Below are 17,376 nucleotides of genomic sequence, written 5' to 3'. Positions count from 1 at the left end.
CAAACACTACTTGGGCCAAAGTAAAATTCACAAAAGATTTTTTACCATACGCCATTTGCATTTCGGCAAGGAACTTTAACTAACGATATTTGCATTCCCCCAAGGCTCATTTGCAAAGTTAAACCAAACGAACCCTTAATAGTGCAAAACTTCAGTTAAAAGTTATTTGATTTGTGGGCATTGATCTAAATGAAGACTTTCCTTTTTATGGAATTGGGGTAATGATAGTCTGAAAACTTTCCCATCGTGAAATAATTGGAAAAATCACATGCGTGCGTGGTCCCTGAAATTTGACCATTTTCCAGTTTAGTTCTTGATCTTTGGAAGCTGCAATTTTAATCCCTAAATTTCATTCTTGTGTAGAATTCGCTGTGATTATCATTTGACTCTAATACGAATTACATTTCTTATATGATAAACAGATACAGACAACCCTAAAAGTAGCCGAAGGATACCATTAACAAAATAAGGTCATCTCCAGGAATCACGTCTCGGATTAGTGATAGATAGTAAGACCCGCGAACGTGGTGGCACAAAAGTGAAAACTTAATAGGGTTGCGCCTCAAATCTTACATATCATGAAATAAGCTTTGAAAACTTAGAATTCTAGAGATCACATGTGTTATTTTCGGCGATATAGTAGTATTATGATTCGTTCTCAAAATCTTGCATGGTGGGGTCGCCAGCTATTGTCCGCAAGTGTCAAGTTGAGAAGATACAAGTTTAAAAAAAAAAAAAAACCATGTTAGGGAACCCCACGACACTGGCCTTGTATTAACTTCACCAGGGGGTGAATCATGGCACTTGCTGTTTGAACTTCTGAAGACAATGCGACTGTACACAATCAAGCATGGAGTTGAAAGTCATGCAACTATTACAAGAGAAAAATCACCAAAGAGAGGGGAAGTAAACCTCTTCACAAGGGTCTCCGCAACCTGTCCACTTCGACGAGAAGTGATGGTCTTCACGGATGCATACATTGTCTTAACGTGTCAGGATCGGCACGCCTCGCATCCCCATTTTTCCTTGTATCTTTGTCTTTTATAGGAGGAGGAAATATCCTCTGATTGCTTTACATCTACGAGATTCCGAGATTCGGACGAGACCCTAAATGAAGCAGTTTAAGGTCTTGCTGTGGACCCGAAGTCATGCAACTATTACAAAGAGAAGAAAAACAACATTATAAAATCACTATTCAGCAGCTTTGATTGATGGGATATGCTTCAACGAGCTTTGGAATCTCCCGCACTCCCCCCATAAGGTGGGGAGGCTCCTGCTCTACGCACCATCATCTCCCTCCACCCCTCCTACGTGCCACATATGGTTTTATTTACTAATTAAACCAAAACCAAAGCAAAAACCAGTGGAGGCACGAGAGGAATAAACAAACCCGAGCCACTATCTAAAAAAGTTGGTGGTGGAAGATGATGAATCACGTAAATTATAATAACGAAGGAGCTCTATAATGACAACCTGACAATGACTAAAGTAAGTCGTTTATAGATAATCACGGGGTTTGTTTAAACTTAACCAGCCAGTAATATCTAGAGATGCGGTAGTGCTGGGTGACGAAGACGATGCCCTTTCGGAGTGGGAGTGGGGGGTGGGGGGAGGAGGGGACCATGAGTGTCGCAAAAGGTCAGTTCCTCGATAGGTCCGGAGATGCTTAGCAACGGCGCTCTCGGGAAGCGTTTTCCCGAGCGGCGCGAAACGTGAAGCTGTCGGAGATTGCCGAGACTGGAGCAAAAGGTGTTGGTGTTTTGCCTTTGTTTTCGGGATCACTCTTGTGAGTTTTTTTCTCTTTCTCCTCCCCCTCCCCCCCACCTTCCCTTCTCTTTTTTTTTTTCCTTCACGTGGATCCGAAGGGTGTGTGATGGAGTCAGAGAGACAGAAGACAAGGTTGTCGTGCGAAACCTGTGATTCCCTCCCACTTATTAATCCCTAGTACTTTTGGTTAAGTTTTATTTAAACGAGAACAAACTTCATATAAAAAAAAAGAAGAAAGGGCATGATATGAGTTGGAGAGACAGAGGAAAGAGGAGGGAATATTGGTTTTTTCCTTTGTTAGATCTCATTTTCATTTTACAAATAATCATCTATCGGTGGATTTCTACACGGGCGCGCACGTATACGCATGGATTTATAAAATTTAAGTAACGCGCGTCCCATCCTCGGCCCGCACTCTATATCGGGCGGCTTGCCTTGCCCCCCATCTCGTTTCACATGACGCTATAGCGCTCCCGTGCCTCTCGCTCCATTTCAAGTAAATATTCTCATAAATTTATTTTTCATTTCAATTGTTGTAAACTCGAACAAGAGATTTACAAGTTCAGCATCATACGAAAATTCTCTTGACCGTTGAGCGTAGTTCGAAATTTGAAAAATAATGTATGGTCGAGATTTTAGCTTAGCTATAACATCATAAAGAACAAAGAATGACATAATAATAAAGGTCATTATGTTCGCACAACGGAGCTTCCTCATTGTTTTGGCTATCGTTATTTTCTTTTTCTTTGCATGACTAATCTTATCATACTTATTTTTAGAATAGATTTCGTTAACGAATGCTTTTAGCACACTTAATAATTACATTACAAAATAAAGGTTCCAATTTTCAAGATACCAATCGCATACTTTTTACAGGGTCGCTCTAATATTTCCGTACTCGATTACTTAACAAAATATTCACGAGGCCCTCACCTGATACGATTCTTTTGCGACATGTGTTTTCGCAACAATTCATGTGCGATGTAGATATTCTCTCACTTTTGTGCAAAGTGGAGGAGAGATTAGATGGGTGGTTTCCCCTTTATCGTGGGTACAAATTCAAAAGCTATTTTTAGACAAGTCTTATGTGCCGACACATGAAGTCGGATCGCCCATGGCGCTTTTACGTACAATTTGCATCGCTTTCCAAGATTTTCTTGAGATTAAAGCTGGAAGAATAATCATTCTTTTATGGGCTAATTTATAATGACCTTATTGGTTCGTGCATCTCATGTGGATATGGACAAGAAAAAAGAGTACTTTGGGTTCCGCCAAGCCCTACACATCGTACGTTATTAGTCCCCATCGGTGTTTGTTTAAGGGCCCCCTCGAAGGACGCAAAGGCACGAAAAATCCAACAGATTCCTTAAAATGGGTTGCGAATCCAAGGGCTTGGGATGACAATGTTTATTGAGTTAGAAGGGAAAATTTATGGTCAAGCACGAAATTTTTAACCATGCCCGATGGGTAAGAAGGTTATTTGTCTCTTTCCCGAGGTCGTGAGTTCGTTTTGGATCGGAAACGGACCTTTGAATGGCTTGTGACGCTTTGCCCACTTGTGATGTGCATCGCGTGGAAGGATTACCTTTTTCGTTAGCATCTTAATGGGATTACGTCAACAGACCTGCCAACCTTGGATCCATTGTTTGCCATGGATGGTGCAGAATAATTATGTCTCGGTAAGAATGCTTCGTAGCGAGTGTGGGGCTCTTATGACAACGCTCAGAAGGGTCACCGGTGATGATTATACCGGTCAAATAGATGGGTTGGGTCGGATGACCTATTTAGCCTGTTTTGACCCATTTTTATACAATGCAAATCCAGACCCACACTCAACCCAACACTTACCCAACTCATACTCAACCCGATCGATATTGCCAAAATACTTCCATATTCAACCCAATTTACAAAAACTTATACCCAAATTGAGATGAAAGAGTTGAGTGACTAAGTGCGAGATCAAGTAATGACGAGAGGGAATGAAAAGAGAGTCATTGAGATTAATTGGTTCGATCTAAGTAAATTGTAAACCCATTTATGACCCATTTAACACCCATATTATAGTTAAATCTATTTATGACCTATTTACTGAGTATAACTTATCCATAAAATAACTTAGCCCATCATATAGGTTAATAAATGGGTTTATGACCATTTTGATATGTCTAGTGTTGATCACCGCTTCTCACCTTGTGCGCATGTCAAATTGGCGATCGAGAAGCGTAAGAACAAGAAGAGGGGAAGGTCATGACTTGAATATCCTAACTCCCAAAGTCTAACTTTGATAATACTAGTTTTTTTTTGTGGTCGGATGATAATACTAGTTTGCTTGCCCGTTTGTTGCATTTTTTTAATCTTATATTCGAAATTAAATATCACATTTGTTGACACCTAAATTCGCGGAGAGGTCGCGACAGCATTTAACATGACAAAAATTTAATTATAGCAAAGTGCATTTAGCTGTGGCAAAAAATTATAATCCGCCGATAACGTATTTTCTAGTTATCTTCCGATTATTGCATTTGTTTTCTCGAATTATTTTCCTTATTTGGAGAGGCATGGATTAGTCATGAAATAAACGATTGCATATTGTCATGAAATGTCATATGGACAAAGAGAGTCTCCTCTCATTAAGATAAATGCATCAAATGTCCAAAAGTCTAGCTAAGCATAATATATCAGAAAGGGCGAATTAATTCCCAAGAAGGCAAGAAGTCACGGCCAATGGTAAATTACTTTCCAAGTGGAGATGATTAGTAATTATCCTATAAAAACTATAGGTAAGTAAACTGATTCCGGTAAGGAAATCAAATGGGGAAATGGTCCAATCAGTCCTAAACCTATTGTGCATATGTCAATTCACTTCTAAACTTTTGCTAATTTAGTCTTATACTTTTTTCGCGAAATTATAATATAGTCAGTCATTCCGAATTTTCGCCGGAAATTGCTGATGTGGACATATACATCGTAGGACGCCCGATGATGATTGGACCGTCACATTAGCAACTTTCGCGCAGAGGTTTAATACTTAATTGGTAAAACTGAAAAGTTTAGAATTGAATTGACATCCGTATATTAAGTTTATGACTAATCGGGTAATTTTTTCCGAATCAAACTGATGGCTCTTTTTGCAAAAAGGAAGGAAGAAAGAAATCAAACAGATAGAGAGACTTTCTTTCTCAACTTAAAAAGTTCATGCCTTTTCGTCCTCAACGCTCCGGATCGATCATTCGATCGTGGGGATGAAGATGAGCACTTTTATCGTATGGAGAAGATGCCGAGCTCTTCTCCACGCCAAGCAGCCGTTCCGGATTTAGGACCACATCAGGACAGTGACTCAGTGAGTTGAGACAATGTGGACAAAATAATTGGATGAGAATTATTATTGCAGACATAGGTTCATTTTACAAGTTATTTATTTATTTATTGTTTCCTTAAGTAATTCTCTGTAGAGGTGATTGGTTCCTTGGTGAGTCGGTTCTCTAACCCTAAAAATCGGGAGCGAACCCTATGACATTTGAACTTGGAATTTGCCCTTTTTATGTTTTCCGTAAGAAAAAAAAGTCACACTCTTGTAATATAACATAAAAGTCGCATCATTTCGCTACAAAAATATTTGTTGGTAAGTAGTTAAGTTGTTATTTCTTCGTGTCGGAGATCATGACTTGAATCTTGATGGGTGCGCAAGTTTTTTCTTTTTTTTTTCTTTTTTGCTTTTTCTAAAAGAGATTTGAAAACTGATTTTGAATCGGTTCAATCCTTGAACCAGGTCTTGGGTGGAACCCGCTTTGGAATCGGGAAACGAATTGATCCTGTGCCGGCCCTAGGTGAGCGGAGGCGAAAACTGAATAGGTTCTCCCTAGACCCGGCCTTGAATTGGTCGGTCCAGGCCTGTTTGGTTTAGTTCACTGGATAAATTAGACCTAGTATGGCACTATTATACTTTATGAATTTGCTTGATATGTTAGGAGGCAAAATCGGTTACTTTTGATACCACAACGCGTCTTTCAAAAAGGTTGATGATTGAGACTGAAGTCACCACAAACATTTTTCAACTATCAGATTCTCAATGTTGCTTTTGTTTGTTCGTTTGTCGCTTTTGCTTAACTAAATGAATGTCAAGAGCACGCTAGTATTGGTTCTCGCTTTGGCGCACAATCTCGCTTTTTTCCCAGGTGCAATGCTTGATGACCGGCCTGCTTTTAAGATATGATTCATCATTTGGGATTTTTTCAACCTATGCATGAATGATGGCAAAGGTAACAAGAACAGCATGTTGAGAGTAGTGTCAAATCATTCCACTGTCATCATCTGGCATGAGTTAAATTTAACCAGGGGAGACGAATAGAAAGGAAAGGATGCAAGAATTGATGGGTATCAAACAAAGAGGGAACACTAATCGGACAGATCCGCATCAGAAGGTACGGCTCCTTTAAAGGCCTTTGTCCTTTGGCAGCAAGGAGAACCAACTAAGACTTCTTGAATCAGACCTAGGATGGGTACAAAGAAGGCACCTTAAGTTTCCAGGACATTTACTGCAACAATGGTTGAGTATAGATCTTGTTGTTGGGTTGATGCCAACAGCCAAACGGACAAGGTACGCTGGCAATGAATGTGACTTGAATGTGTCATGTTAATTTTCCCACTGTCTTTACCAAATGAGATTAGGACATGAAAGCAGAGCCTTGGGATAACTTGTGTGGCCGTAGAAAGGCTTTTGGTTTCTCTTGCATGAGCTCGAAGAAAGTCACCGATGCGCCGACCAGGCTTCTCATACGCTTTGTTTCATTAAGGGTCAACTAGAGAGAAGGGGAGTACCAGTTATCTATAATTTGATGCACCAATCTCTCTTCCGTCTGATTTGAAAATTTGCTTCGTGGGCGAAGGTTTGGAATCTAAACCTTGGGTTGTGCCTTTAGCACGTCTGCTATACCGACTGTCTAGTGGCGCCGATTTGATCGGAGGGGAGTAATGGGGGCCGAAAGACTGCAACTAATGGAAGTTGAAACCAACAAAGGCTAAGGTGACTTTTAAGTAAAACATAGAGCAGAGCCGGCAGACTCCATTACGCGGTGAAATTCTAGCGAGACGAACCCTTTGAAGAGCAGGGGAAAAAGGGCGAGAGGACACTTTTGCGGGGCCTTTGACTTGACTTGAAACAAACAGCAGTCTTCGTTAGTTTTCCCCGTAGATGTCCATCTGACTTGAATCTACTGTTTCAGTTCCAGTTAAAAGGGTCTCGTGGCTGCACCTGTGCGTGGGTTAGCAATTGTTGGTCGTGGAAAGATAGGCCTCAAATCAGCATAACAGTAACACAGTAACCCTATTCATTCGGCTACATGAGTAGGGTCTCGTGACTGTTCAAGTGCTCGGTTAACGTACACCATTCATGGCCATTATAGCGTGTATTTAATCTGTGTTCTTAGGAGGATTTTAGGAGAATACGCAGGGTGCAGTAGACAAGACCAAGCCCGAAAAAGCAAATGCATATGCTGCTTTTTCGTTGTATGAAATGCACAGGCAACTTTTTTTTTGCTCTGACTCTCACTGATGTCCCCACCACTGTCTCTCCCCACCCACCACTCTCTGCCTTGTTACCTCTGCTTTTCCCATAATTATACATCAGTCATCAACCACACCACTCGAACCATTTCCACATCAGTTTTTCCCTTTTCGATGTCTCTGCAAATCTGCAACTCTCTGCCCTCTGCTCCAACCTCTTCACTCTTCACAATCTCTGTCTCAAGAATTTAAGGCACTCCCCGCACGACAGTCCGTCCCTTTCCTTTGATCACCAGCAAATGTACGACCGAGAATTAGCAACCCAGAAGCTGTCGAATTCCATCTGATTTTGTGCCTCGCATGGTGTATGCTCTCTCTCTCTCTCTCCCTATGATATCTGTTTGCCATGCTTTATCTGTTTGTGATTGCAAATGAAGAGAGTGACTTAGGTTGGCCTGTTGGGTACTTCAATTTTGTTTTTGTGTTCTAAAAGGCTATGTTACTTCGACTGGATTGCAGTCGCCTGCAGAGCTCCCTCCTCCTCCTCCTCCTCCTCCTTCAATCTTGACTGTCGGATTGTTGGTTTTTCACATGGTGATTACTTCTATACTTGATTATGCTTTATCCGATCCTTACCCTTCTTCAAGATCAAGAAGTCAAGTAAAGGAATTGTTAAGACCCTTTACCTTTTGCCATGTTTTGCTAGTGAATTGTTGAGACCTTCAGCAGATGTGGTTCTCTGTCCAATGAAATTCTAGTGGCTAAGAGCAGTCACAAGCCCGTTGAGATTAGCAGTTTGTCTAGTGGCTGAGATTGTCCAAAGAATAGTATTTCACAGATGACAAGTTAAATATGATAATTAATTATCAATGTAGACGGTAGCGTTGGTAAGCATCTGTGTTTCCGTACCGTCTTTGATGGGGCTTTGGTCCTTAAGAATAATGGTTCCTGGCAATTTCTTACTTTTTCATGTGGTTTGTAACCTGTAAATGAGCTCCCATGTCCCTTTCATTCATAAGGTCAGGCCATAGTCATTGGTCTTCGCTTAAACTAGAGAGCTGATGCTAGATCTTTATGATATGGGAGCTTTCAATATAAAGACAAGCAAAAAAATTATTAGACTCGAAGCATGGGATCGGGAATAGTTTAAGCCTGAAATAAACTCCATTTTCCTTCTCTAAGTCACGGTAAGTTTTGCTAAGCGTAAAGAACAATGAGAAATGAGCTGCTTGCTTTGTTACTATGTGCTTTTTGCTTTTGTTTTGCCACTGTATTATCCTCTATCCAGTAATCATAGACATAAAGTCTGTCGATCGAATCACCATAAGCTGTCTCTTACGTGATGTTTTGAATTAACCAGGTGAAAAGTAGAACCGTCCTCTTTTCTTGGTATCGGTACAACTGGCTCAGCATGCTGTTACTCTTACTCAACTAAAACTTTAGCACCACATTGTCATTGGCCTTAAAGTTACAGCTCAGTAATGAAACCAACCATTGATCTGGAAGTGGAGGCCGTCTCGGAAAATGACTCTGATATTAGCAGCCAAGTCGCCTCCAATCTATCCAATCAAGAGCCCTCCATGGGTCCCTCCAATGACAGCCTCGCTAACTCTTCCCACCTCATCAGCCCTTCAGCTTTCGGATCAGGTTCCGAAACTGTATTCCTAGACTTAAGCCTCGGTTGCAGCAATGATGAGTCCAGCGGGAGGGATTCGGTAGGAGTCGCCTTCTCGAGCACCAGTGAATGTAGCAATGAGCCTGAATCTCATCCAGCAGCTTCAGGACCAACCACTCCGAGAGTCTTTTCTTGCAATTACTGTCAAAGGAAGTTTTTCAGTTCACAGGCACTCGGCGGCCATCAGAACGCGCACAAAAGAGAGAGGACCCTGGCAAAGCGGGCCATGAGGATGGGCATGTTTTCTTCACAGAGATATTCCAGCTTGGCGTCTTTGCCTTTGCACGGGTCTCCCACTTTCAGGGATCTGGGGATCAAAGCACATTCCTTGGCGCACCAGGTGGACCAAGGCATGTTGCAACCGACAAGACCAAATGATCTGAGCAGCGGTCCGAGATTCGGAGATGGCTTTCTGGGTGTCCCGATCTTCATAGAAGATGACGATGTTGAGCTGTTGTGGCCTGGCAGCTTTCGTCAGGCGGCACAAGCACACACTCCTCAACCGAGTTTTGTTCTAACTGGAGGTTCTAGCATAAGCTTTGTCGGGGTGAATCCACCATCTGATGCAGGCCATTCAGCACCCGACTTGACACTGAAACTCTAAAAGAGGTTAATCTTCAGTTAAATCTCATGTCTGCTTAACCCAACATTGCACTTCTGCTTTCTTTTGGTACATTCCCAATTGTTCTTTCAAGTTCCTTTCCTTTTAAGTGCTCACCCCAGTACCAAGTCTCCAAAGTTGTAGTTTTTCTAGGGTTGAAATTGTAACTCTCCTGCTTGATGTACTGCAAATCATGCTCCGATTGCTTGTGATGCTTGTTGCTTTACTCTCTGCTCAAATACCCTTTTTCTGCATTTATCCTTTAACTATCCTTGAAGCATCAATTTGAGCAGTCCACAGAAGTTTAATCCAGGCGCGCACGGGATTGAGAATTCCGGGATTCCACATTTTTATTCCCATTTGGATTTGCATTTTGGAGATTCACTGTAGCATAAGTAGATCGTTGGCTCTGCACCGTGGCTCTAAAATGATCGAGCAAGGCGATCCCAAGAAAGTTCAGAAGCAATCTGTATCTGCATAAACAAGGAAAAGGGTAGCTCTAACCTCAACCGGGAGGATTTTCTGCATAAGGTGCGAGAGAATCCTTGTGAATATGGAAATCGGAACCTCAGACTACATGGCTCAAGCTGGACTTTCTGTAAGACCGGCATGTCTTCGAACCAAAAACACACTCCTAGCGACTGACTTTGCTCTGTTTCTCTGAAAATCTCTCTCCCTTTCTCCGACTTGGTCGACAGTAAGCTCTCGCACTGATCACCCGCCAGCTCCCTTTCTTAGTTTTGGGAGCTTAGTGGTTTATTCCTTCCATGTCCAGGGTCTGCTTAGTAAAATGACGCGACATCGGTCCTAGGTGAGTTTTAGTGTGTTCATTTGTCAGGACATCGATCACGAGCAGCGACTTTGTTAGGACAAACGCATGCCCGGTCCGGTCCATTCACGTTCGTCCGTCACATCCAAAAAGAGCTCCACCTTATCAGTCACGTTGGAACCAAATTCATTTTTACCCACCTAAACCGTGATGATGCCGTACTGCTTCTGTCTCCAAACCTCTGGACATGAGCACTGTACCATCCCTGCGCAGACTCTTTTCAAAATTCTGTATTGTGAAAATGATTGCAAACGTGAAAATTGCATGAACTCTAGTCAATATACACCTCTTTGGCTCTGTAAGTTCATCCCCTTAAGAGAAACGTAATGCAACCCTTTTTGATTTTCTTTGACAATGAGCACCCAGATTGCAGTGTAAAGCATAGAAACTATAGCAGGTAATCCGGTTATTATTGCGATAAACACAGCACTCCCGTTTCGACATCTCTGTTTGGGAAACGGAATGCCATTTGCGCTCATGGACGCACATGGAAATTAATCTCAAGTCGTCGACAAGTAAATCGTTTATTGATAAGGGTCTTTCAATATGGGGTCACGACCGCCAAGCTGCGAGCGAATCTTCATCCAATTCAATCTAAGAGGAAGTGCTGTGCGCATCTAAGAAATTAACCGAAGGCAAAAATCCGGACATCCCCATGTCATCCTTAAGGAATCGTATTCGAGCAACTACCCCTTTATCAACAAATTGTTAAATTATGAGATTTCTTGCAACACCACTACCTTCATCACAACAACATATCTTTCTCAACATGCAAAATTAGTCATTGCCGCAAAAAAATAGCGCAATCAAGAACGTGCTGTGAATTTAATAATTAGAAAAAACCAAACGACACCGTTTTCTAAACAGAGGCGCCTATTCGCAGCGCAGATTCGCGCCTCTTCGCAGCAAACGGCCGTTTTATAACCCCCTCTTTCCTCAAACTGCTTCGCGCCTTTCCGTGTCCGCCGGTGACTTCTCTCTCTTTCTCTCCGGGTAAGGGTCGTTTGTTTGTGTCCGATCGTTCGATAGATCATTCGAATGGTGAATTTCTTCTGTTTGATCACGTACCCACTCTTGTTCTTGCAATGTAACTCTGTGTTTCTCTTCTCGCCCCACATGAATTTGGCAATATTTCCGTTTCTTTTCGATGCGGGACTAAGATTCTCTTGCGGGTTGTTCATGGATCGAAAACGTGCTTTCCATATTTAGCCACTGTCCTTTCGCTTGCCGTTGAGATTTTCTTTCCTCTTCTTTCCCTTTTCTTTATTCACTCTCAGTGCCCTCTGTTTCCGTTTTTGTCCTGTCATGGACAGGTGAGAAGCGCCAAACATATGAACAAACCTACTTTCACGTCTCTTCTCTTTGTTTGTTTTTTCAAAGGATGTCCCTTTCAACGTTGTTTTCATCGGAAACAGATTTTGTTTCCCTTAATCGTATTTCCCAGATAAGGTTATTTTTGTTTGCCTCCGTTTCTTGCACTCTAAGTTTGATACGGATAGTTGAATCTAAATGGAAGCCCATAAATCTCTTTGCGGTCTCAATATACACTCAATATATATATATATATATGCATGTACTCTGTATATATGCTTGTGAACTGGACTTTTGAATCTTTCTCGGGATTTTTGCAGGGTCTTTCGAGATCTTTTTCAAACATAGAGAACACAAACTGAAATGGGTTACAGTCCTGTTCCTCTGTTTCTACTTGTTCTGGTGTTTGTCCCCTTGAATTGCCACTCATGGGGTTGGTTCTCCTCATCGACGGCGACGGCTCGCTCCGAAGGAGATTCTTTTCAAGTGATGAGAGACAGTTCCAATGGTTTTGTCGCCGAGTTCTCCATGGAAGGGCTCAACAATCCCAGGGGGGCCAAATTAGTCGAGAACGCTAAAAGGAAATTGGCCGACTCGAATTCGTGTTGGAGGAGTGCGTACAACACTCTCTTTGCCGGGTGCTCGGAGATTCTGGCTGCTGAGGAGAAGCGCTCGAGGTTCGCATGGCATCTCAGTGATTGCTTCCAACGGGACTCGGGATGGCCCGCTTTCCCTCGCTGTGATGAGAAGTCCTTGATGGTTGATTGCCGCAAAAAGCTGGACGATTCCGAGCGCATGGTTTATCTCGAATTTTACCTCGAAACCAACTCTATCTGCCACCAATTACAGTTTAGTATTTATACTGTTCTTGTTATTTGTATTATCTGCTATTGCATTGTCAATATGTGTTTTTCTGAAGTGAACTTAATTTCCATGAATTTCCAGGACACATGCATTTAAGCAGGAAACGGAGAGACTGGTGAACGATCTCAAGAAATCTGCAGAGAGTGCAGAAGACAAGCTAGAAATCATACAAGATAGATCAGATTCCCTTTTCCAGCGTTCCAACGAGATACAGGATTCGCTGATGTCCATTGATTCCCGAACTCAGCAAGTGGCTCAGGCATCGAAGAATGTGCAAGATCACATCGAAGAAGTTCTTCATCACTCGGAAGCAATTTATGAGCAATCCCGGGGAATTGCCGCTTCCCAATCTCAGCTACGGGAAGGGCAAGAAAAAATGAAGGAGCAAATAGAAGATGGCATGGCGAAGATTTTGGAATCTTCTAGTAGTTTGGGACGAGAGATAGATTTGTTAAGGAAGGAAGCCGGAGAGATAGAGAAGGAGATAAGTAGAGTTAGAGATGGGATGTTCTCGAAGATGGAGGATTTGCAAGGTAAAGCCGATGATATTGGGGATATGGCAGGGATTTCACTGGAGAAGCAGAAGCAGCTCCTGGATGGACAGTCCACTGCACTTAAGGGCCTTCAGTCTCTCACTGAGTTTCAGTCTGAAGCATTAGAAGAGAGCAGGTAAACAACGAACAATCAAGAAACATGTTTCGAAAAGATGAAAGCTAATTGATTATCTTTGCTCTTCTTGTTAATGACCACCACAGGGGCACCTTGCAACAGTTGGCTGAATATAGCAGTAGACAACAACAAGAACTTCTTCAACGGCAAGAGCAGCTTCAGCGCGTCCACGATCACTTGGTTGAGAACTCAAAGTCTATCTTGGAAGCTCAGGTTTGTCTTGTCTAATAAATTTTATTTTTGTCAAGTTAGGAGTTTGAATTCAGATGGTTCACTATTCGTAAGTATCAAACAAGCTCTTTACAAACCAGCAATGTCATGTCATACTTACAGGAAGCCTTTGAATCGAAGCAAGCGACGATGTTTGTGGCCCTCGACAAGCTATTTGCTTTGCACAATGCGATGCTGCTCGAATCACGGATAATAAAGGCTTTCTTCCTGTATTCTCTATCGATCTTTATTATCTATATGTTCACCAGCACCAAGCAAACATACACCGTGAGGCCCTGGCTCTATATCGGTGAGTGTTTCTTTTCTCCAGTCATTTTATGACTGTAAATTGCAAAGTAGCTTTGAATAATGCCAGTTTGACTGAATCAAACACTGTGCGTCTTTGCAGGTTTGTGCATAACTTTTGTTATCGAAGTATTTATTCTTCGATTCATGACAATGGGTTTTGAAGAACAGGCATGGATCATAAACTTTTTTAGATCTTTCTTTGCCCTCGCCGCTTTAGCCCAGCTTCTGTATGCAATTTTTACATACAGGTGAGTACATAGAAGAATACTTTTGGAACTGGCACGAACGGTCTAGTTTAATTACTTAATTTGGTAGCTGTGTGATTGCAGGGATTATGAAGTTTTGAATCATCGAATGCTATTAGCCTTGGTTGAGAAGGTGAATAGCTTACAAAGGGAGAACAAGCTCTCTGAGGACCTGGATAGTGATGTAAACTGGTTGTCGTGGATGGATACTGAGCTACCGGAAGAGGCAGATATCAATGAGGACCCAGACTTCTTGCCACCCGAGGAGGTCGGAGAGAATTCGATCATGACCAACATTTGCACAAGAAGATATAATCTCCGCCGTCGGCTTCCTTATTGATCATGTCTCTTTTTATTTTGGTTGACTTGGTTAGACTGAAGTTTTCTGGTCAAGTTGTAGCTTTTTTAACATACATATCGTTTTGACTTCAAAATTCTTAACATATCCAGAGTGTAAACATCACAGAGGCTTCAAGGCAATTGGCAGAAATTCACATTCAATTGAAAGTTTGTCATTGCTTTTTTTCAATGCAATTTCATATGCTTGCTCAATGAACTCGCGTAAGTTCATCTGTATTATAACAATTTACTTATACTAAACTACCAATAATCCTTACAAGAGCATGTACCTCCTTTGAAATGGTGAAACCGATTCGTATCTCTCAATGTAATTTCTCGGCTCGAAACTCTCGACACAAACTTCATCCAAGAATGACAATCCACACAGACACGAAGATTCTTTGTAATCCTTATTGGAGTCCCGGCACCTGTGTGGATGAGAGCAAACATAGTCGCCAGTCTCTCGCTATGCCCACAAACCCAACTCGTCTTCATTTCTTCATCCACGTTGTGAAGAACCGCTCTAGTATCAGGCACGTATCCCGCTTCTTCCATAGCTTCCATCAGATCACTCCATAAGTTTCTATATTCCAAAGAGTTCCGGAAATCAACACGCCCTCCGGCTACGAAAGTATGTATTCTGTTCTTTATTTGTATCCAACTGCAACCAGCCTCCTTCCTTATCCCTCTCTTTTCCATCGACCCCCTGACCACTTCAACATGGTCCCACATTCCTGCATTTGCGTAAATGTTGGAAAGGATCACATAGTTCCCAGAATTGTTCGGTTCAAGCTCAAAGAGATGGCTTGCTATCTTCTCTGCAACGGCCACATTTCCGTGGAGGCGACAGGAGTTCAGAAGAGACCCCCAGACGCTGCCGCTTGGCTTCATCGGCATGTTTTCTGCAACTTTCAGTGCCTCCTCGATTTTTCCGGCTCTTCCTAACATATCCACCAAACAAGCGTAATGCTCTGAAGTTGGCGAGATCTTGAAATCCTCCATTTGATCAAAGAGTCTCCCTCCCTCATCAGTAAGCCCGGTGTGGCTGCAACCAGACAATAGAGTGACAAAAGTGACCACATCAGGTCTGATACCGGACTTGGTCATTGCATCAAATAGCTTGACCGTTTCATCCATAGATCCATTTACTGCATAACTATTCAGCAATGTGTTCCAAGTCGTCAAATCTTTTTCCTGCATTTGATCGAACACTTTCTTGCAATAATCCGCGACGCCACACTTAGCATACATATCCATGAGCGAATTAAGTACCAAAATGTCTGGTCTTGCTTTTGATTTCACAATCTGCACATGTACTTCCTTCCCGCTATGAAGTGCCGTTGCCGCTGCACAAGCGGCTAAGATTGTCGTCAACGTGACCCAACTGAACAATATTCTATCTCTCTGCATTCTCCTGAAAATGCCCAATGCTTCAATCACCTGATTTTGCTCAACGAAAGCAGCAACCAACGAGTTCCAAGAAATTACATTCTTCTCGGGCATTTTCTCAAACACCCTCAATGCTTCCTCCAAACATCCACACTCTCCATATAAGTTCAGAAGAGCATTGTAAACAGCTTGATCTGGGTCTTCACCAGACTTCACCACCTGGGCATGCACCGCTTTACCAACCCATAAATCGGTCAAATCTGCACTTGCCTTTAAGGCCATTGACAAGGCAAACTTGCTTGGCACAACGCACTGCCACAACATGTCACGGTACAGGAACAAGGCCTCTTTGGAGCACTTATTTTTGGAGCACCCAACAGCCATTGCCACCCACATGGATTCAGAGACAAGTCCACTGTCAAGGCCATCTTTGAAAATTCGCCGCGCCTCGTCGACTCGGCCACAGACCGAGTAAAGGGTAACGAGCTTGGCTCTCACGGTCTGATCATCCAGTAGAGTATCATTGCCTCTATCCTTACATAGTAATAATTGTAGATATAGTCTCTGGCCATGTTCTAAGGATTTACTGGAGATGCAACTATGGAGGACGAGGGAATACGACTGGGGATCCTCGAATTTCGACGGCGCAGATTCGATCAAGCGAACAGCCTCTTCTAGCCTGCCTGATCTGCAGAGAGATCTGAGGGTTGAATTGAAGGGCTTGCCGGGGTTGATGGTCTTGGGATTTGAAGTGGCGGTTATGGTAGTTGGCAAGGCAACGGCGGGTGAGAAGGAAGTGGAGTAGAACATAATCAGGGAATGAATTGGGCGGACTAAGGTTGTGTGTGAAAAACTGAGGTTTCTACAACGATTTTGTGGCACTGGCAAATGGTCATCACCTGTTATCTTCTTTTTTACTGTCTGGTGTGTTGGTCTATGACAAGCGCTTCCGCATTTAACAAGTTGATAGTCGATACGTCCCTCGTGCGACGACGGAAATTTAGAAGGTTGAACTGGCCTCAAAAGTTGAACTGGCTCTGCTGGAGCAAATCTCCATTGCTCAGTAAAGCTAGTTTCCATGAGCTAGCTCAGAAGATTGAACTAGCTCTATAGAAAGTTACTTGACTCTGTCGTAGCCGTACTTGGTGTCTGTTATGCTGATAAGCAGTTGCGAGGGTATTTTTCTCTTTGCTCTGTTTCATATGTCGAAGGTTTGTCATGAGTGTGCACCCATTGGCCTTTTTGGCTTGTAATGGGACTAGTCAACCCATGAAGTTGTCGATGAAATGAACTAAACCTACCCATATGAGAGAGAAGAAACTCTTTCTCGCACCAATTTATGAAATTTCAGAGAATTAGATACAGATGAAAATGCATTTTCGCATAAGCTGAAGCATGAAAACTAAAACATTAGTGCATCAGTCTCGAGAATGATTTGAGCGCAATAAACGCACAATGAGAACTGAATAGCTGCTATTTACGCATACACTGACTGAGACTCTTAGGGTATGTTTAGTAACGTTTCTGTTTCTCTGTTTTTCTATTTTTTTATTCCCCGGAACAGAAAAAGAACAGAAATCCGTTTAGTAACGTCAGTTAGTTTTTTTGTTCTCCGAAATAGAAAAATGGTCAAGGAATAGATTTGGAACAGAAATAAGAAGTAAAA

At 42.3% G+C, this 17,376-nt stretch overlaps 3 protein-coding genes across 4 annotated transcripts; 2 read left to right on the top strand and 1 right to left on the bottom strand.

Moving 5' to 3' along the window:
* The first annotated feature begins 7,198 nt into the window (after nt 1–7,198).
* LOC115681444 (zinc finger protein 4-like) lies at nt 7,199–9,771 on the top strand. Of its 2 annotated transcripts, XM_030605397.2 has the most exons (3): nt 7,199–7,634; nt 7,789–7,863; nt 8,630–9,771. In XM_030605397.2, the coding sequence occupies exon 3, from the start codon at nt 8,751–8,753 to the stop codon at nt 9,546–9,548; it is 798 nt and encodes a 265-aa protein (XP_030461257.1). In that variant the 5' UTR covers nt 7,199–7,634; nt 7,789–7,863; nt 8,630–8,750; the 3' UTR covers nt 9,549–9,771. The 2 variants fall into 2 exon arrangements, with proteins under 2 accessions (XP_030461257.1, XP_056162923.1); XM_056306948.1 differs by lacking the exon at nt 7,789–7,863 and having other exon boundaries at nt 7,200–7,634.
* Nucleotides 9,772–11,969: 2,198 nt separating this feature from the next.
* LOC115681385 (protein GAMETE EXPRESSED 1) lies at nt 11,970–14,440 on the top strand. Its single transcript, XM_030605308.2, has 6 exons — nt 11,970–12,533; nt 12,631–13,218; nt 13,305–13,431; nt 13,552–13,738; nt 13,838–13,985; nt 14,067–14,440. Exons 1-6 carry the CDS (start codon nt 12,049–12,051, stop codon nt 14,320–14,322), a joined length of 1,791 nt encoding a protein of 596 aa, XP_030461168.1. The 5' UTR covers nt 11,970–12,048; the 3' UTR covers nt 14,323–14,440.
* Nucleotides 14,441–14,462: 22 nt separating this feature from the next.
* LOC115681381 (pentatricopeptide repeat-containing protein At3g14330-like) lies at nt 14,463–17,020 on the bottom strand. Its single transcript, XM_030605303.2, has one exon. It carries the CDS (start codon nt 16,788–16,790, stop codon nt 14,583–14,585), a length of 2,208 nt encoding a protein of 735 aa, XP_030461163.1. The 5' UTR covers nt 16,791–17,020; the 3' UTR covers nt 14,463–14,582.
* Nucleotides 17,021–17,376: the final 356 nt, after the last annotated feature.

The sequence above is a fragment of the Syzygium oleosum genome, unplaced genomic scaffold (genome assembly GCF_021117445.2).
Source record: "Syzygium oleosum isolate NSW1041296 unplaced genomic scaffold, Sole_v2.1 Sole_v2.48, whole genome shotgun sequence".
NCBI lineage: Eukaryota > Viridiplantae > Streptophyta > Magnoliopsida > Myrtales > Myrtaceae > Syzygium > Syzygium oleosum.
This window is presented reverse-complemented; position numbering and strand designations above follow the sequence as displayed.